Source organism: Callithrix jacchus, chromosome 7 (assembly GCF_049354715.1).
Source record: "Callithrix jacchus isolate 240 chromosome 7, calJac240_pri, whole genome shotgun sequence".
Classification (NCBI taxonomy): domain Eukaryota; kingdom Metazoa; phylum Chordata; class Mammalia; order Primates; family Cebidae; genus Callithrix; species Callithrix jacchus.
Window position 1 is genome coordinate 18,879,137 of NC_133508.1, and position 19,774 is coordinate 18,898,910.

At 40.9% G+C, this 19,774-nt stretch overlaps 1 protein-coding gene across 17 annotated transcripts in view; it reads left to right on the plus strand.

The window, feature by feature from the left end:
- The window catches only part of SLC39A12 (solute carrier family 39 member 12), a 147,883-nt gene extending 136,494 nt beyond the window's left edge, over positions 1-11,389 (plus strand). For 16 of the 17 annotated variants that reach the window (XM_078329555.1, XM_078329556.1, XM_078329557.1 and 13 more), the window contains one exon: positions 10,805-11,389. In XM_078329555.1, coding sequence (XP_078185681.1) covers positions 10,805-10,933 — 129 coding nt within the window. In that variant the 3' untranslated portion in view covers positions 10,934-11,389. Of the gene's footprint in view, positions 1-4,963; positions 5,472-10,804 lie in introns of those variants that run through there. The other variant, XM_035306881.3, reaches the window with a different exon arrangement.
- Positions 11,390-19,774: the final 8,385 nt, after the last annotated feature.

Genomic DNA, 19,774 nt, shown 5'->3' on the forward strand with positions numbered 1-19,774 from the left:
GCTTAAGAGTAATGACCAGCAGACAGGCTCTTAGTCGGCCACTTGGTTCCTCTGTATTTCCTTGTGTTTGCAGCCACACCCCTTCTCAGCGCTGTGAGAGGGTAGGGTCCTCTCCTACTTGAGTGCTGGCCATGGATCTCAGCTTGGCACTCCAGTGCTGTGCACCACAGCCCATGGGCAAGCTCAGGCTTTTTGTTCCTCCCCCAGCTGTGGGGCAGCAGGGATGGGGACCTTGGCAGTGCTAATGACAGAGGCCCTTTCACTTGTCGCCTGGGGCTCCACCCAAGAGAAACATAGAACTGCTGTCAGAATGATCAGCCCAGGGTGAAGTGGCTGCACTGAAGCCCAGGCTGCCTGGTAAAGAGTCAGGGGGGTCAGAGGGTTCATGGGGAAGACAATCTGGCCTCTCCTTTGTAGGGCAGCTGGGTTATGCTAGAGGTGCAAGTAAAGCACTCAGTCTTTTTGCTCTTTCCACAGCCTTGTGGCAGGGGACCAGGTAGCACTGGTAAGGAAGGTTCTGCTGCTACAGCAGTGGCAAGGGGAGCTGTCAGTTGCCTCTGGGAACTCCATGATGGAGAGACACAAAGCCACTGCCAATAGGATTGTTCACTGGGGGTGGGGTGGCTACCCCAATGAACATTCAAGCCCAAGCTCGGGGCCCTGTCTAGTAAAAAGCAGGGAGCCAAGGGCTCACGGAGAAGAGAGAACTGGGCTCCTCTTTTTATGCTGCTTGCAGTGTGCTGGAGGTGTCCACAAAGTGAGCAGGGTCTTTATTCAGGGCAGCAAGGGCAGAACTGCTGCAGCAGCGATGGCCAAGAGCATGTGGGTTGTCTCTGGAATTTCCTCCCCAGAGAAATGCAGAGGCACCACTGAAGTGCTTGGGTTGGGGCAGGGAGGCTGTGCTATAGACCCACGTCACAAGGTGCTGCTCAGTGAGGAGGAGCAGGGGCAGGGACCCGTGTAGAAAATAGTTTGGCCACTTTTCCATAAGGCAGGTGTGGTGTGCTGGAGGCCTGCAAGTCTTATGCTCTTTGCTCTAACTGCAGCCTGAGGGCAGTGGGGGTGAGGACTGTGGCAGGGGCAAAAAGGGCAGACCTGTTGGTTACCTCTGGAATCACCATCCCAGAGAAATGCAGAGCGGCTACTGGCCCTAGTGCCCAGGTGGAGGTGGGGTGGCTGCGTTGGGGGCCCCCTGGCAAGGTGTTGATGGAAGTGAGGCCTGTAGTTTGTCTACTCCTTAGCACTGTAGCTGCAAGAGAGCCTGGCTTTCCTGCTTGGTGGAGCTAAGACACTTGGTGCCATGGTGTTCAGGAATCCAGTGCCCTTGGGGTTCCTCATGGGCCTGAACAGTGGCTCTTCCCACACTCTGTGAAGTTCTCCATGTCAGTCTGGAGGACCTGTGGGGAGGTGGGGGGATCTCCTGTGCCCAGGATTGCAAAGGTCCATGGAAGAAGTGTGGGTCATCAGGCATTCTTGCTCACTTAACGTTTCTCTTGGTGGGGACCTGCCTTGGCTCCACTTCAGTCCAAAGTGGGCAGCTTTCCCTTCTCACTCTTCTGAACTCTCCATAAGTCTCATTACTTCCTTGATGTTTCTAAACATGTCATCCTGGATGATCTCGTTGAAGAGCTAGTGTTTACTTGCCACTTTCTGTCCTCTCTGTCAGAGAAGCACACACGAGCTGCTTCTAGTCAGTCATCTTAACCCAGAACCCCTCTGTTCATTTCTGATGGAGGAATGTTAAAGTCTTCCAACCTGGTTGTGAATAAATCTACTTTTCCTTGTAGTTCCATCCATCTTTGTCTCACACAATTTAATGCTGCCTTGTTAGGTACATACACATTAAGGATTTTGTGTTTTCCTGGAATATTGACTGGTTTATCATTATGTAATATACCATTTATCCTTGACAACCATCTTTGCTCTGAAGTCTGCTCAGTCTGAAGTTTAAGATAGCTACAACCACTTATGTAACATTCTCCAACCCTTTACTTATAATCTATATTTTCTTTTTATTGAAAGCAGGTTTCTTGTAGATGGCATGTACTTTCATGTAGTTGGGTATTGTTTCTTGATCCACTCTTAAATCTCTGACTTTAGTTGGTATATTTAGATAATTATTATAGTGATTACTGACTTAGTTGAATGAATATTTACCTTATTTGTTCCTGTTTTTTATTCATTACTTTTGTTCTCTGTCGCTACCTTTGTCTTTCACACTTTTCTTGACTTTTGGTTTCTAATGAAGCATTTTACATGGTTCTGTTTTCTCTTATTTTTAGCATATAAATCATGCTTCTTTTAAAATTTATTTTAATGGTTGTCCTAGAGTTGTACTATACATTGACAACTAATCCAAGTCTGTTTTCTCTCTCTTTCTCCCTCCCTCCCTCCCTCCCTCTTTCTTTCCTTCTTTCTTTCTTTCTTTCTTTTCTTTCTTTTCTTTCTTTCCTTTCTTTCTGACAGAGTCTTGCTCTGTCACCAGGTGCCAGGCTGGAGTACAGTGGCACGATCTTGGCTCACTGCAACATCCTCCTCCTGGGTTCCGGCAATTCTCCTGCCTCAGCCTCCTGAGTAGCTGGGACTACAGGCACGTGCCACCTCGCCCAGCTAATTTTTTTTGTATTTTTAGTAGAGATGGTGTTTCACCATGTTGGCCAGGATGGTCTCGATTTCTTGACCTCGTGATCCGCCCACCTCAGCTTCCCAGAGTGCTGGGATTAAAGGCATGAGCTGCCACGCCCAGCCTCCAAGTCTATTTTCAAATAATATTATACTACTTCACAAGTAGTGCAAGTGCCTTATATAAAATATCTGTAATTATTCCCTTCTGTCTCTTCTATTACATCTTCATTCATTTTACTTATATGTGAGTATACATAATTGAATCCAGTATTATAATTATTAACTGTAATCTATGAGATCAACTAAGAATAAGAAAAATAAAAGTTTTTGTTTACCTTCCCTTATTCATTCTCAAGTGCTGTTCTTTTTTTTTTTTTAATATAGACCTAAAGTTTTGACTAATATCACATCCCTTCTCTCTGAAGAATTTTTAACATTTCTTACAAGGCACAGCTACTGGCAAAAAACAAATTCCTTCTATTTTCGTTTTCTGAGAAAGTCTTTATTTCTCCTTCACTTTTGAAATATGATTTAGTAGGGTACAGAATTTTAGATAGGTAGGTTTTTTCTCTTAGCATTTTAAATATTTTATTAACCTTCTTCTTGCTTGCATGGTTTCTGAGAAGTCAGATACTTCTCATTTTTGCTTTTTTAAAGGTAAGATTTTTTTTCATCTGGTTTCTTTCAAGATTTTCTGAAGTTTAAAGATGATATGTATAGATGTAGGGGATATTTTTTAGCATATCTCCTTCTTGATGTTCTTTGAGCTTCCTGTATCTGTAATGTGGTGTTTGACATTAATTTGGAGAAATTCTCAGTGTTGTTTCAAATATTCCTTCTGCTGTTTTGACTCTTCCTCCTCTGTCTAATAGGTTATGCCTTTTGTAGTTGTCCCAAAGTTCTTGGATATTCTGTTCAGAGTTTTCTCTTTTTCAGGCCTTCTTCTCTTTGCTTTTCTGGTTTTCAAGTTTGTTTTATAAAGTCCTCAAGCTCAGAGATTCTCTCTTTAGCCATGTCTACTCTACTAATTAGCCCATCAAAGACATTCTTCATTTCTTTTACAGTGTTTTTAATCTCTAGCATTTATTTTTTTTTATAATTTCTATTTCTCTGCTTATATTCCTTCTGTTTTGAATGTTGTCTCCTTTTCTCATTAAATTTCTTAACATATTAATCATAGTATTTTAAAATACTATGATTAATATTATTAATATTAATAATCCTGGTCCAATGATTTTAGCATTTCTATTACATCTGATTTTGATTCTGATGGTTGTTCAGTTTCTTTAAACCATTTATTGCCTTTTAATATGTCCTGTAATTTGAAAGGTGGACATATTGTCCTGAGTGAACAGCATTGTGCTAAATAGGCCATTAGTAATGTGGTAGTAAGGAATACATGGGGAAGGGGAAGGTTCTATAGTCCTTTGGTAGATCTCAGTTGTTCAGTGAGCCTGTGCCCTTGGACTATGAACTTCATCAGTGTTTCTTATGATCTCTTCCCCTAAGTGAGACAGGATGGCTAAAAGGGCTGAACTTGGGTATTTTCCTTCCCCAGGTGGCTAGGCTTTGATAAAACCCCAATCGGTTCGGCTCTGGTTAACCAGTTTCCCCCAAGGGCAGGTCTTGTTAAGAGCAGAATGCTCTGGTGTATTTCAAAATGGTTATGTTCCTTCTTCCCCTACCAGAAGCATAAGAAGATTTTTCTTCAGTTTTCACTGTGAGGACCTGTGGAGCTCCTGGAGATAAAACTCACACAGTCTGGTGGCCTTCCATGACTAGGTCTTCTGGAATTAAACTCGAGAGTTGTCCAGGCTGAGCTTTCAGCAGTTCATTCATTGCAGTCAGATTTTCTTAACCTTGCACTGACTGGTTCTAGCAAAGGTTTCTCCTACTGGGTTTCTGCTCTGGTGAGTTGTGATTCTCTGAATCTACCTTCTGTCTGTCCAATATCTGAGACAGTATGTACCTTTCCCTGATAGATCTAGAAAAAGCTGTTGATTTTTCAGTTGATCAGCTTTACCTGTTAGGACAGAGTGGCAACTTCTTAGCTCCGTATATGCTGGACTAGAAACTGGAAGTCCCTGGTTTAAACTGTTAAGTATATAGTTTGCATATACAAACAGGAAATTGCACATTTGTAAGCCAGATGGTGACTTGCACCGTCAAGTTCCATTTTGTTCTTAGATGTCTGCTTTCTGCAAGGACAAACTAAGCCATTTACAAATGGGCTGGAGTTAGAGACTCCCACGGAATCTGTACTCCTCCAGAGATTCAGCATAATTAGGATGCCCTCCAAAATCAGTTTCTGAGTTTTCGTCTTTATCATATTTCACAGAAACAAACACGGTTCTGCTTATCAAATGCAAAGGTATGACTGCCTCAGTGTGCACAGTGACTTTTAGGACCCCTCTTGGAAAAAGATGTCATACATCAGTTAAGTGAACTTTATGCATGGAGAAACAAGTCACTTCTAAATGTTCACAAAGCCAAAAGCCATGCACTCTTGAGAGAGAAAAATACTTAAAGTACAACCTTACCTTCATAGAAGACGTCTCTAAATGTCATCAGTAAATGAATATTGTTTCCATATTTGAATTGCAAATTTTTAACAATGAAAGTTCTTCGACATCTTTAATCTTGGAAGCATTGCAGGCTGATCTTCCTTCTTCAGTGTGTATATTTATGAATCATGAATAAAGGCAAGTGTTGAAATATTTGATAATGGGTCTTCAGTGATGCCAATAGGAAACCAGTTTCAGATTACAGATGGAAGTAGACAGCAAAGGCTTTGCTTGTCATGAGAGTCTAAAAAGCAGATGTACAAGAAAGAGAGACAAAATACTGGTTCCAGAGGATGTTTCATAGATAATCCTTTGTGACAGGTTCTCCCTAGTATACCGTTATCACATAGGACCAGATGCTGATATTTATCTACTTTCTTTATTGGTGGTTCTCCTGATTTTCCTCATGAATATTTATTTTAAAGCTTCAACTTGTCTAGGATTGCATTTATAGGGACTGACTCAAGTTTAAAGCATTTTCTTTATTTTTTCTTTTTTTTTTGAGATGGAGTCTTGCTCTATTGCCCAGGCTGGAGTCTAGTGGTGAGATCTCAGCTCACTGCAACCTCCACCTCCTGGGTTCAAGCAATTCTCCAGCCTCAGTCTCCCAAGTAGCTGGGATTATAGGTGTCTGCCATCACACCTGGTTAATTTTTGTATTTTTAGTAGAGACAGGGTATCATCATACTCGTCAGGCTGGTTTTGAACTCCTGACCTCAGGTGATCCACCTGCCTTGGCCTCCCAAAGAGCTGGTATCGCAAGCGTGAGCCACCATGCCCAGCCGAAACATTTTCTTAATATCACTTTCTAAAATGTTCAGAAATGCTACTTAGAGTTAGTCATCATAAATAGGTTTCAATTAGGTAACAGAATTTGTGAGGACCATTTTCTGTTGTAGTCTGTGGACTCTGGTGCAGTTTAAGGAAATTCTTACCTGTGCCTTGATTCACAATTGAAAAAAGAACTCAACAATGGCAGACCAAAGGGATGCATTTTAGCTAAAGATTTTTTATTTCTAGAAAATTACAACTGCTTGACTAACAACTGTTTGCATCTACTGATTTGGGTTGGACAACTTGTGAAACATGGTGGTAAAAAAGGAAGTTACTTTTCTACTTCAAGGTTTCCAAGCTTCTGGCAGAAATCTAAAGAACATTTCTTATAGCACTACCTCTGGGCAAGACACTTTTGCTAAAATGTCTTCTTTTTCTCTGTTCCTTTACATCATTGTTAATATATATACTCTATTCATCATTTCAACTCCTCTACTCTTAGAGTATAAATCAAGAACCGTAAAATTGCTCAATAACAGAACTGAACTGCCCTGGAGGAAGAAGCGTTTTTTCTTTCTTTTTTGAAATTCAGAGGGAAATGATGACATTTAAACTCTTGTCAGTAATTTTAAATTTCTAACCATATGTATATATATATACACACACACACACACACACACACACACACACTCTCTCTCTCTCTCTCTCAAAAATTAATTCATATAAACCTTTATTTTCCTTCAAAATTTACTGGCTAAAATGATGGATAAAAATACACTTTGTGAGGTTGAAGCAGATGGATCATGAGATCAAGAGATTGAGACCATCCTGGCCAACATGGTGAAACCTCGTCTCTACAAAAAATACAAAAATCAGCTGGGCATGGTGGCACGCACCGGTAGTCTCAGCTGCTTGGGAGACTGAGGCAGGAGAATCACTGGAACCTGGGAGGTGGAGGTTGCAGTGAGCCAAGATTGCACCAAATATATATATATATATATTTGGAGATTAAGAGAAGGTGAAAAGTTGTAATTAGATAGGGTTTGAGTTCTTGGAAACACTTTATGCAGGACTCTCTGGTATTTGGTATCCAAGAGATATTGTGGTTCATATGTTCACCCATAATCATACTGAAAGGAGCCAAGTACTATCAGAAGAGCAAGTTTAGCTGGGTTTCTTACCAAAGCGATTTATGCCTGAACATGGAAAGTTCCCATGGGCCACCAGAATGGAAATAGAGACTTTCAGGATAGAATCTCCTTCAACTTTTTTTGAAATGTTGATTTGCAGTTTGTCCACCTCTGTGAGCTTACAAAGTTAGTCTTTTCAAATGCATATTTTCTGCCTTGAAAACATAGTACCAGTACTGTGTTATCTTTTACAAAAAAGGCAGCATAATAGCTGTATCAATGGCATCTTGTAGTTAGCATTTTAAAAATTATGACAAATATATATATTTTGGAGATGGAGTCTCGCTCTTGTCACCCAACTTGGAGTGCAGTGGCACGTGTCGGCTCATAGCAACCTCCGCCTCCCAGGTTCAAGTAATTCTCTTGTCTCAACCTCACAAGTAGCTGGGATTACAGGCACCCACCACTGCCACCACTGCACCTGGCTGACTTTTGTATTTTTGATAGAGACTGGGTTTCACCATATATTGGCCAGGCTGGTCTTGAACTCCTGACCTCCCAAAGTGCTGGGATTACAGGTGTGAGCCACTGTACCTGGCTTAAAAATTATTATAGATCATACCTTTTTCCAAAATGTTTTAGACCATTTAATTTTTTTCTCTTGAATTACCTGTTTGGTATATTTTGCCTAATTTTCTGTTGGTGTATTTGCTGTTACTGTTTATTGATTTATTAAATGTTGATTATTGATACCTAATTCCTTATTGATTGCATCATGTATTTTATCAAATTTTCGTCACATGCAGTGACACTTTTATGCCTCATAGGCTGTTTCTGCCATTGACATTTTCCATTTTTTTTCTAATTAGACCAGTTCACCCTTGGTCATCATAGATAAGAAGAATTTCAGATAGAAAGGATGAATTTCAGATAGAGAGTTGGTCTTTGCAGTTTTTCGTATGTCCACTACAGTTTCGAGGTGACCTGGTTTCTTGTCCTCCTCCTGATGTCACAACAGTGTGACTGTGGGTGAGCTGCTATCCTCTCTGAGCTAATGTTTCTTCAAAACTAAAAGGAGTTAATAGTTTTATCGCTTGCAGGATTATGAGAAGAAAAAGGGGGGAAATATATAGGAAAGTGTGATAAATAGATGTAAATGAAAGGCAAATAAAATAAGCATTACGTAAGACGTTGTAGGCAGAACAACCTGAAAGACTCGGCAGGAAAAAGTGCTGTTAGAAGGCACGGCTAACCGTATGGCAAGTTATCCATTATGTTGATTTAAAAAAAATACAGAAGCCTGTTGCAACTCCTGAAGACACTGTATTCCATGTAAATGTTGCCTCTGGAGTTGTGAAAATATTAATGGTGTTTTTTTTTGATGGGTAATGCTGTCATCTATATACAAAAATCAAGGATTCTTGCTTTTCTCACTGGGAGCAGGGCCGCTGACTCTCATAAGAAATGCATTCAATTCTATAGGTATTAAATCCCTCAAGCAAGTAGCAAGTCCATAAGCATAGGCTTCTGAGAAACATAATAGATTGAACAATCGTTTTAAAAATTTGGGACAATTTTGTAAATCCAGCGCTTTGGGAGGCCGAGGTGGGCGGATTGCCTGAGGTCAGGAGTTCAAGACCAGCCTGGCCAACATGGTGAAATGCCATCTCTACTAAAAACACAAAAATTAGCTAGGTGCGATGGTGTGTGCCTGTCATCCCAGATACTCAGGAAGCTGAGGCAGGAGAATTGCTTGAACCCAGGAGGCAGGGAGGTCACAGTAAGCTGAGATCATGCCACTGGTCCATGCCAGGGTGTGAGATGGCAGCTCATAATAATCCACCCTCATGCTATCAAATTAAGAAAAAAATATCTCAAGCTCACCCAAATAGAACATTCAGGATGCTCTTCTCCATGTACTTAAAAATGTGTCAACCTGGCTGGGCATGGTGGCTGATGCCTGTAAACCCAGCGCTTTGAGAGGCCAAGGCAGGTGGATTATTTGAGGTCAGGAGTTCAAGACCAGCCTGATCAACATGACAAAATCTTGTCTCTACTGAAAATACAAAATTAGCCAAGCATGGTGGTGGATGCCTGCAGTCCCAGCTCCTTGGGAGGCTAGGGCAGGAGAATCACCGAGAACCTGAGAGGTGTAGGGTTCCCAAGTGAGCAGAGATGGTGCCACTGTACATCAGCCTGGACAACAAGAATGAAACTCCATCTGAAAAAAAAGTGTCAACCCATTTTCTATTGCCATAAACCTAAAGTCCTTGATCTTTCATTTGACCCATGAATAATCTGAGTCATTCTCTACTGGAGGTGATTTTTATCCCCCAGGGGAAGTTTGACAATGTCTACAGATCTTTTTGGTTGTCATGACTAAGGGCAGAGATATTGCCACATCTCCTCTAATGGACAGGACCGGAGTCTCACAAGAAAGAATTATCTGACCCAAAATATCAACAATGACAAAATTGAGTTTAATCTCCAATCCACGTTGACTCCAGCCTGTGCCCCAGTAGAAATGACTGTGTTGGGAAGGGGGCATGTTTGCTCTGAACTTCTCAGGGTGAGGGATTTGAAATAATTTGAGACAAATACACCTCAGGGCACTTCATATAGATGCTTGAGTGAACATTTCCCACTAAATGGTGTTAGGGTATTTCCCAAACATGAAATAGTTGCCACATGTTTCTCTGAGAATAAAATACAACCACAGGACAGCCTGGTCAACAGAGTGAAACTCTGTCTTTACCAAAACATACAAAAATTAGCCAGGTGTGGTGGTGCACACCTGTGGTCCTAGCTACTCAGGAGACTGAGGCAGGAGAATTGCTTGAACCTGGGAGGCAGAGGTTTCAGTAAGCCGAGATCCCACCACTACACTCCAGCCTGGGCAACAGAGTGAGACACTGTCTCAAAGAAAAACCCCAGAATACACACACACACACACACACGAGATACTGTGTACTATTCTGAAGATCAGGAAGACCTTAGTCATTCTTCTCTCTCTCTTTTTCCGTCCTCCCCCACATATGTACATATATATGCCATACAACAACCTGTGCGTTTAGTAGTTTTATAAAGCTAATAGAACAGTCCAAAATAATACCTTTCATGGATTATCTATTTCACATTTAAACATTTTCTGAAAAGTAAGCGTTTGTTTTTGGTTAATAACCATGTCATTTTAAGACTTCTGCCAAAGGCCAGGTGCAGTGGCTTATGCCTCCAATTCCCAATACTTTGGGAGGCTGCAGCAGTCAGATTGAGTTCAAGTTCGAGATTGAGCAGGAGTTCGAGACCAGCCTGGGCAACATAGGGAAACCCCATCTCTACAAAAAATGCAAAATTGGCTGGGTGCAATGCTGCGCACCTGGAAGGCTGAGGTTAGAGGATCGCTTGAGCCCAAAAGGCTGAGGCTGCAGTGAAATGTGATTACAGCCATTGTACTCTAGCCTGGGTGACAGAGCAAGACCCTACCTTAAAAAAAAAAAAAAAAAAAGGCTTTTGCCAATACTGGGATCCTCATAACCACAAATGGCTTACATTTCAAAATCATGGTAGAGTAGGTATTCAGCATTTTGTAACTGTTTTGGGAATTTTAAAGGTTATTAAGTTCTGAATAACAGTCTCTCATGTTTTCCCACCAAGCTTTTCCCAGCAGTTGAATATATCTGGATCTTATTCTGGTTTTTGTTCTTTTTTTAGCTTCCTGAAATGACTCATGTTCAAACACAACGACCCTGGATGATGTTTCTTCTGCAGAACTTTGGATTGATCCTAGGTTGGCTTTCTCTCCTACTCTTGGCTATATATGAGCAAAATATTAAAATTTAAGTTAAGATCTTCACTGTCTTTCAAAAACACATTTATATAGTCTCACTTTGTTTCTTTCATTACACTCTACAATGATTTGTAAATTAAGTGTTTTTTATCTTAGGCAAAGTGTGTATCTTTTAATTCATTAACTTATTAATTTTATAATGCAGTTTTATTTTTGGAAACAGAAATGTCAGACTGTCCTTGATTGAAATCTTGTTTTTGGTTTCCAACACCATGATGAAACTCTTGCTTTTTAGGAAGTAGTTAGTAAATTCTGCATGAATTGTAATAATCTTTAAAAAAATGGATCGTTTCCCTAAGAAAGAATGTTTATAGCATTTCAAGTAGACAGACGCCTGTTGGGATAAAATCAGCTGCAACTTCTTTGATGTTAATTTTTTTCCCTGTGTATTTATAAACTATAAGCAAGTTAAGTGGCAAGCAAATGTAATAAAGACTAGTTTTAATGTGGTTTTTATTACCTTCTGTTACTGGATGTCAGATTCTGAGTCATCTCTTAAAAAACCAATATATAGTTCATCCACTGACTCAAGCACTGGTGAACAAGCCATCTTGGGAGACCTAAAGAATGACATGTCAGCCGTTCTTCCATGTAAGTCATCAAATGAAATCTCTTCCAGGCAAGGGGAGCTGGAAACAGGAGATGAAGTTCAGAATTTTTTAAAATAACAAAACTGGAGTCAGGCAGTAGATCAATGCCTAAACTCTCACCAATTTAACAGAGGATATTTATGGGAATGATCTCACTGACACGTGAGATATATTTTACCTTCTTTCTGAGGAAACAGAATCCTGAACAAGATTTCAGTTGAAAAGTTCATGAAATGTACCTGCAATTTACTAATAACCTAGTGAAAGTATGGAAACAGAAAATAACCCTGGCTTTAGTCATTTTTCATAGAAAATGAATGCCTTATATTTTTCTTATTTTTTTAAATGAAGTATCTTGACAAGGGAAAAAGCCTATTTTACTGCCAAAATGATTCATGGTGCTCAAAAACATTTCTCCTATCTCTTACTTGCCAGTAGGTATTTTTTATTTCTTTTTTTGCTATGCCCTACTCAAGCACAATCTTGTTCATCCATCTTTCTTCAATTTCAGAATGACATGGATTTCTTCTCTAGTTATCTTTAGAGCTTAATTTAAGCAAGGGCCATGCATCATCACTGGATAGTGCAATAGTTCTAAAACTTTGGCGCAAACAAGGATTAACCAGAATACTTATCTATGAAAAACACAGATTGGCCTAGCATGGCAGTTCCTGCCTGTAATCCCAATGCTTTGGGAAGCCAAGGCAGGAGGATCATTTGAGACCATGAGGAGTTTGAAAGCAGCCAGGACAACATAGCAAGACCTCATCTCTACAAAAAAAACAAAAACAAAAACAAAACAAAACAACAAACCGTAACCTAGCGTGGTGGTGCATGCCTGTAGTCCCAGGTACTAGGGAGGGTGAGGCTGGAGGATCATTTGAGCCCAGGAGTTCAAGGCTGCAGTGAGGTATGATGGTACCATTGTACTCCAGGGCAACAGAGCAAGACCCTGTCTCAAGAACTAAACAAAAACACAGATTGCTAGTCCCCAGCCCTTGATTCTGATTCTGTAGGTCTGGAGTGAGGTCTGTGACCTTGATTTTGAACCGCTTCCACGTGATGCTGCTTCTGCTGGATGGGGCACCACTCAGCTCTACTGATGTGATAGATGTTGGGCTGACTTGGCTTCAAGAAAGTTGCAGTGCATACCTCTGTTGCCCTAGAGTTGAATCATGAGTAAGTAGGCTAACACATCTACAAACCCCATGCTAGATTTGAGTTCCTGGGCTGAAACTCCTTTTCTTTGTCTGCTTGCTATGTGACATCAGATCAGTCCCAGGAATTACTAGATTAGGATTCCATGCAGCACTTTTTTTCATATTCATATTTTCCCTAAAAGGTAAGCAGATTTGACCCATAGAGCTTTACCCTTTTTTTTTTTTAAGAGGAAAAACTGCAGCTGAACAAAAATCCCTTTGTACAGGTCAGCATGGTGTGGAGGTCAAAATACTTGGCACTATCTGTGTTTGGGTTTCGATGACTGGGTTCTGATTTTGACATTAAGCTTTAATTTATGCCAATTTAATTAGAAGAGTTCTGATGGATGACTTTGTTCTAAGTTCAAGTTTGGAGTCGTTTGGAGCTGGCTAACTTAAAATTGTCGGTATGAACTGCTCACCTTCAAGTTAAGAGTAAGTTGAATTTAACCCTCTGCTGAGGTTGGAAGTAGGATGCAGAGAAACTTAAAGGGAATGAGCTATCAGAAGGATTTAGAGGTACCTCCTCAGTGGGTGTTTGCAAGCCTATCACCAAAGTGCCTGTATTGTAGGCAGAAACCTGTGGTCACCTGCAGGAGTCATTTGAAGAATAGTGTGCTGTCATGGCTCCCGGGGACACCTTTCTAGCACACCCTTTCTCCCCTCCTCTGCCTTATCATTCATTCAGTGTTCTTCTAAAGAGTCCAGGTTCCAGATAACAAACCCTAGCCTGAGATGGACCTCCAGCCACAAGCAATCTTAGAATTGCTAGAAAATCACTATTCCTCAAAACTGAGTGGCAAGAATGAAATGACGATGACAACTCTTTGCTCTCTAAATAAGCACAGAGTCTAAATTTGGGATGGCTACATAGTGTCATTGCTTTAAGCTATCTAAGTTATGTATTACTCACTGATCTTTGGGGTGCATGGTGTTTTCCTTGAAACCAGATTTCTCAATAGCATGAGGGTATTTATTTTTCCCAGGCATAAACTTAGCATTCCACTGTATTTCCACTTGGTGATTGACTTGTTTTTTTTTTTTTAACTGAACTAGAAATGCTTCCGGAGAAGAGCAAATGGCACAAAAATCTTCTGTGAACATCTATCATTCATGGACAGGGGCATATTTAGGGATAGGGAATTGGCCTGTGAGCAGAGCCTGGGAACAACAAACTCAGCAAACTGAACACAACATACAGAACGTGACTATTACCTTTGTAGATGACACCAACCAAGAAGACATGTAATTATGTCTAAAACAGAAGGACACTTCTAAAAGGAAATGACACTCAAACTGATAGCAACTTACATTATGGATAATAGGGTTACATAAACCTCAGCAGTAAGCCTCAAACAGAATGCCCTTCGGCCCATGAGAATGACGCTACGGATCAGAAAGCTACACACAGAGCAGCAGCTTTCAATATGCAGGTTTACGTTTTAAGCAATAATACCCTTTTAGTAAAGAAAAACTTGTGTGGAATCTATACAGATGCTCTTGAAACTGCCTGGGTAAAAGCCGCAGAATGGAAACTAATGGGCCTTAATTTCTTGGTCTCTCCCTTCACTTCCCAATGAAGCCATTATTACCCTAATAACAAACCTTTATCTCTCATAAATATAGATTTAAAAATCTTCAACAAAATATTGGCAAACAATTAAAAATGTATAAAAAGAACTATACACTCTGACCAAGTGGGATTTATCACAGGTATGCAAGTCTGGTTCGACATTTGAAAACTGATTATTCCATCATATCAGCTAAAGAGGAAAAATTATATCAATAGAGCCAGAAGAAGTGTTTGACAAAATCCTACACCCATTCCTGATTTAAAAAGGGAAAAAAGACTCTCAGTAAATTAGGAATAGGGAGGAGTCTCCTCAACTTGGTAGAGAACATCTGCCAATTTTAAAACCTGCGTCTAGCATCATACCTAATTGGTGAGAAACTTGAAGCTTTCCCACTAAAATCATTAATGGGACAAGAATGTCTGCTCCCACCACTCTTTTACATCATAATCCTGGAAGTTGTAGCCAATGCAATATGACGAGAAAAGGGAATAAAAGATACACAGATTGAGAAGGAAGATGTAAAATTGCCTTTGCTTATGATTCCATGATTACCTATGTAGAGAATCTGAAAAAATTGGCAAGCACCTGGAACTAATACGCTATGATAGCAAGTCAGTAACAGAATCTTTAGGCTACTGTTAGTTTCAGGACTCAATTATTGACTTGCTACTGCTCAGCCATTTTCTTACGATTAACATAAAAAATTAGGTAGAAAACATGATGAATTAGCCAGGTGTGGTGGTGGTGCACACATGTAGTCCTAGCTACTCAGGAGCCTGAGGTGGGAAGATCACTTGGGCCAAAAGGTTGAGTCTGCTGTGAGCCATAATCATGCCACTGCACTCCAGCCTGGGTGTCTCAATCTCAAAAAAAAAAAAAAAGATAAAAATTTTAAAATAAAAAATAAATATGACAGGATCTATGTTTAGTTAGTTTAGGAGTGAACTTTAATGGTGAATTTCACATCTACATCATATGATGTGATGAAAATAACTCCCTGCACATACCACTGCCAGTGCTAGAGTCATCTTTATATGTTAAACACCGACTGTGTACCCTGCACTATGCAAGGCACGGTATCATCTCCTTTAATCTTTAATGCAACTTTGAGGAGTTAATCTTACATGTGTCCACTGATGTTTGTTAAGTTATTGGCAAGGGGTTAATAGCATCTATCTTTCAGGTTAGAACACAAGAGAAAAGGCATTTCAGAGTACATGCAAACAGCCAATCTATAAACAAAACAGAAGATGGCTTTATTGCTGACAAATTATTTAAAGAAAAGACACAAATTTGAGGTCAGGTACTAATATTCATCTGACTGTCCAATTATGGCCTGCATCAAGACAATTGTTAATCTGGTCACTTACAGCCTAAACAGTTAAACAGAATTCTTCTCTGAAATACATGTGTGATATGAGCAGATACAGTTTCTTATACAGAATGATAGGCTGCTATCAAAGTAGCCTTTAATAACCTACAGCTCAATGTGGTGTGATTAGAAGTATGTTCTTGGGCAGTTCTGGATGACAAGGGACTGGCAGCAAAGGAGAGAAAGCAAGAGAAAGGGGTTTGCAGAGGCTGACTTAGCTGAGGGGAAAGGAGGAATTTGGGAGACGGAATACAAGCTGTTCAGACATGATATTGGAGAGGTGCCACAGACTCAATGCCGATTCCAGAAGTCCTCCTTCCGCATGACGTCAAAGGATGCAGATCTCAGGGTCTAGTGGGCTCTGGTCCAAAGCTTCCACCAGAATCATGGCTGAGTCCCAGCACCTCAGCCCTAAAGGAGTGTGTGTGAATTCCAACACCAATCCCAAGGATAGCTCTGCTAGACCTCTTGCCCCTGCTCCTGCTCCTGCCATGTGCTCGTCAGAGGATTTAAGAATCCAGGGCTGGGGAACCAGCAGAGCAGGATGGCCCTGACCACGGCATTGCAGCTGGTGAGGGGCAGAGCTGCACCCCAAACCTAGCTCTCCTGACCACCTTTTTGAGTCTGCTTTCTGTCTTTTGCTCTGATCTTCTTTTTAGATTTCAACTGTCTTCCTCTTAAACAAGAACTTCCCTTGCAAAAAGATTAACAATATTATTTATGCAACTCTGGAATAAATAAGTATGTCCACATCATGTAATGAGAATAGCTACTCCCTCCACATCAAACAAACACTACCAGCACTAACACCAACCCCTCCGTATGTCAAGCACCAACTGTGTACCTGGCACTGTTCCAGGCAATATGCAGATATCCACTACTTTGAGGTAGTTATTCTTACATGAACACATTGGTATTTAGAGAGCAGATGTAGCCATATATAGGGATCATTCAACAATTCTCATAAACTTACGTTTTGTGGTCTGTTTACTGATAATGAAATCTGTTTATTAGTTCTACCCTCTAGCATGAAGTAGGGGAAGAACGTAGGTTTTGGAGCCTGCCAAGACCTTGCTGTGTTAATTTGGGCAAATTCCTCAACCTCTCTGAGCCTCAGTTTCCATCACAGACCTAACACATTCTGCCTTGTAAGATTGGTATAATATATGTAAGAAACCCAACACAGCTTCTTCCATGTAATCAGTACTCAATAAAGCATAGCTACCATTATATTGTCACTTCTGTTAATATGTTTTTATCTGTGTGGTTTCTAGAAAATGAGTAAAGTTTACACTGAGTTCATTCAAAAGCAGTTGTAGTAATAACCGCAGCAACAGTTGTTGAACATTTTCTATATTTGGAGTACTGTTCTATAAATAATTATATTATTTAACTCTCACAACATTCACTATCTACTTCATGGTATCATTATGAGAATTTTTTTTTTCGAGACAGAGTTTCGCTCTTGTTACCCAGGCTGGAGTGCAATGGCGCAATCTCGGCTCACCGCAACCTCCGCCTCCTGGGCTCAGGCAATTCTCCTGCCTCAGCCTCCCGAGTAGCTGGGATTACAGGCACGCGCCACCATGCCCAGCTAATTTTTTGTATTTTTAGTAGAGACGGGGTTTCACCATGTTGACCTGGATGGTCTCAATCTCTTGACCTTGTGATCCACCCATCTCGGCCTCCCAAAGTGCTGGGATTACAGGCTTGAGACCTCACAACACTGCTTCGTTCAACATGCCATGTCTATGATGGCGGTCTCATAAGATTATAATGGAGTTGAAAAACTCCTATTGCCTCATGATGTCATAGCCATAATAACATCATAGCAAAATTATTTTAAAAAATCAAGTTAGTGTAGCCTAAGTATAGAGCATTTCTAAAGTCCACAATAGTGTGCAGTGTGAACCCCAAATATCTGAGACAGGTCTCAGTTGATTTAGAAAGCTTATTTTGCCGAGATCAAGGATGCAGGTCCATGACACAGCCTCAGGAGGTCCTGACTACATGTGCCACGGTGGTCACAGTTTGGTTTTATACATTTTAGGGAGACATGAGAAATCAACATATATAAGATGGACATTGGTTCAGTCTGGAAAGGTGGGACAACTTGAAGATGGGAGGGAGCTTCCAGGACATGGATAGGTAAGAGACAAATGGTTGCATTCTTCTGAGTTTCTGAGTAGCCTTTCCAAAGAAGTCAATCAGGTATGCATTTATCTCAGTGAGCAGAGGGGTGACTGAATAGAATGGGAAGCAGGTTTGCCCTTAGTAGTTCCCAGCTGGACTTTTCCCTTTAGCTTAGTGATTTGGGGGCCCCAAGATTTATTTTCCTTTCACAACAGTAATGTCCTAGGCCTTCATCACTCACCACTCAGTCACTGACCCAGAGCAAAGTCCATTCATGGTAAGTGGCCCAGAGAGGTGTACTTTAAAAAATGTTCTATACCATATTGTCACCATACTTTTCTGTGTTGAGTTATGTGTAGATACACAAACACTCACCATTGTATTCCAGCTGCTACAGAACTGAGTACAGTCACACGCTGTGCAGGTTGTTGCCTCAGAGCAATAGGCTGTGCTATCTAGCCCAGGTGTGTAGTAGGCCGTACCACCGCGGTTTCTGTGAGCACGCTCTGCGATGTTCACACAACCATAAAATTGCCTACCAATGCATTTCTCAGAATATATTCTTCACGTGAAGTCACGTACTTTTAAGTACTTAGAATCGTTTCTGGCATACAATAATTGCTCTATGTGTTTCTTAAAACGAAAAAAGATCAATAGTAGTATTTTCTCCATTGACTCAATCATAGGGGTTACGTTTACTTAATCACAGAGATTAGGGAATTCAGCCAAGTCACACAGCTAGAAAGTGGTGAGGCTGGGAGCAAACCCCAGCAAGCTGTCTCCTGCAGCCCCTACATTTAAGTGCCATAGCAAACTGTGCTGGTATTTTCCACAGATGCACCCCATGACCGAAATGAGGAGTGTGACTCACTGTAGAATTGTTCTGCATGTTACCTCTTTCCCTCCTCTTCTCCCATAATGATTTCTTTCAATCCTCTAACATCCAGTTCTCTCTCTCTCTCTTCATCTGCTTGGGTGGTCCTTTGTTTCTACAGAGAGCTACCCAGCTCCACAGGTCCCTTTCCTCTTCCTGATCACAAAGAGACCTTGAAAAATCACCGTTCTCTCTCAAGAAACTTGTAGTTCAAAACTATCTCATTTCCCTTCACACTGTATGGTGTAGGTCAACTCTTACTATAAACATTCCTGTCTTTTTCCCTCCCTCTGTGAGATTCACAGATTCTTCCTAATTCTCTTTTGCCCAAATCTGGATGTCATTCCCCCAGAGTCCCAGGAAACACATTCCAGAAAATGTGCATTTGCATTTCATGATTATGCAGGAGAAGTGTGGGGACATATGTTACCTTTTAGCAGCTCGCATCCAAAAAGCCAGGCCTCACAACAGAATGTACACTCAAAATTAGTGCAGTCGTTTACCTTGTCTTCTGAGTGATCTGTGTTCCGTGTGTCTGCACAGAGAGCTCAGTTCATGTTCTGAGTCTGTTATTTTGATCTATTCGATAAGAAAATCGCTAGCATTTGAATCCACAGCTTGAGAGGGCTGCTGTGCCTTTTAAGTACGATAAGTTCTTAAACACAAGTGAGATGGAAAACATATTGTGCAACCCTCAGGGACTATTTAAAATGTAAAATATAAATATTTCTCCTTTGAATGTACTTAACTTAGCAAGCCCGTATCTGGTTTGTGTCCTTTCCATCATCACACTGACATCGTGTTTGCTATTCCTTCATTTAGCTGAGTCAAAATGAGCTGGAGAAGTGAAAATCAGCACTTCAGCCTGCTCTACGGAGCAGAGCAAAGGAAGGTTGCCAAGCCTCCCTTGATCACATAATGCCTCTCAGATAAGGTTAACGCTGCAGTAGGCCCTGCCTCGAGTTAGTGTTTTATGGTGACAGATAAGCTGGCTCGAGCCTCCCATTGCAATGAATCTATTGTGAGGAAAAGCAAACAGAAAAGTCAACCCGCTAGGGGTAGGGGGCCCCAAACGTGGCTGCTCTCAGGCTA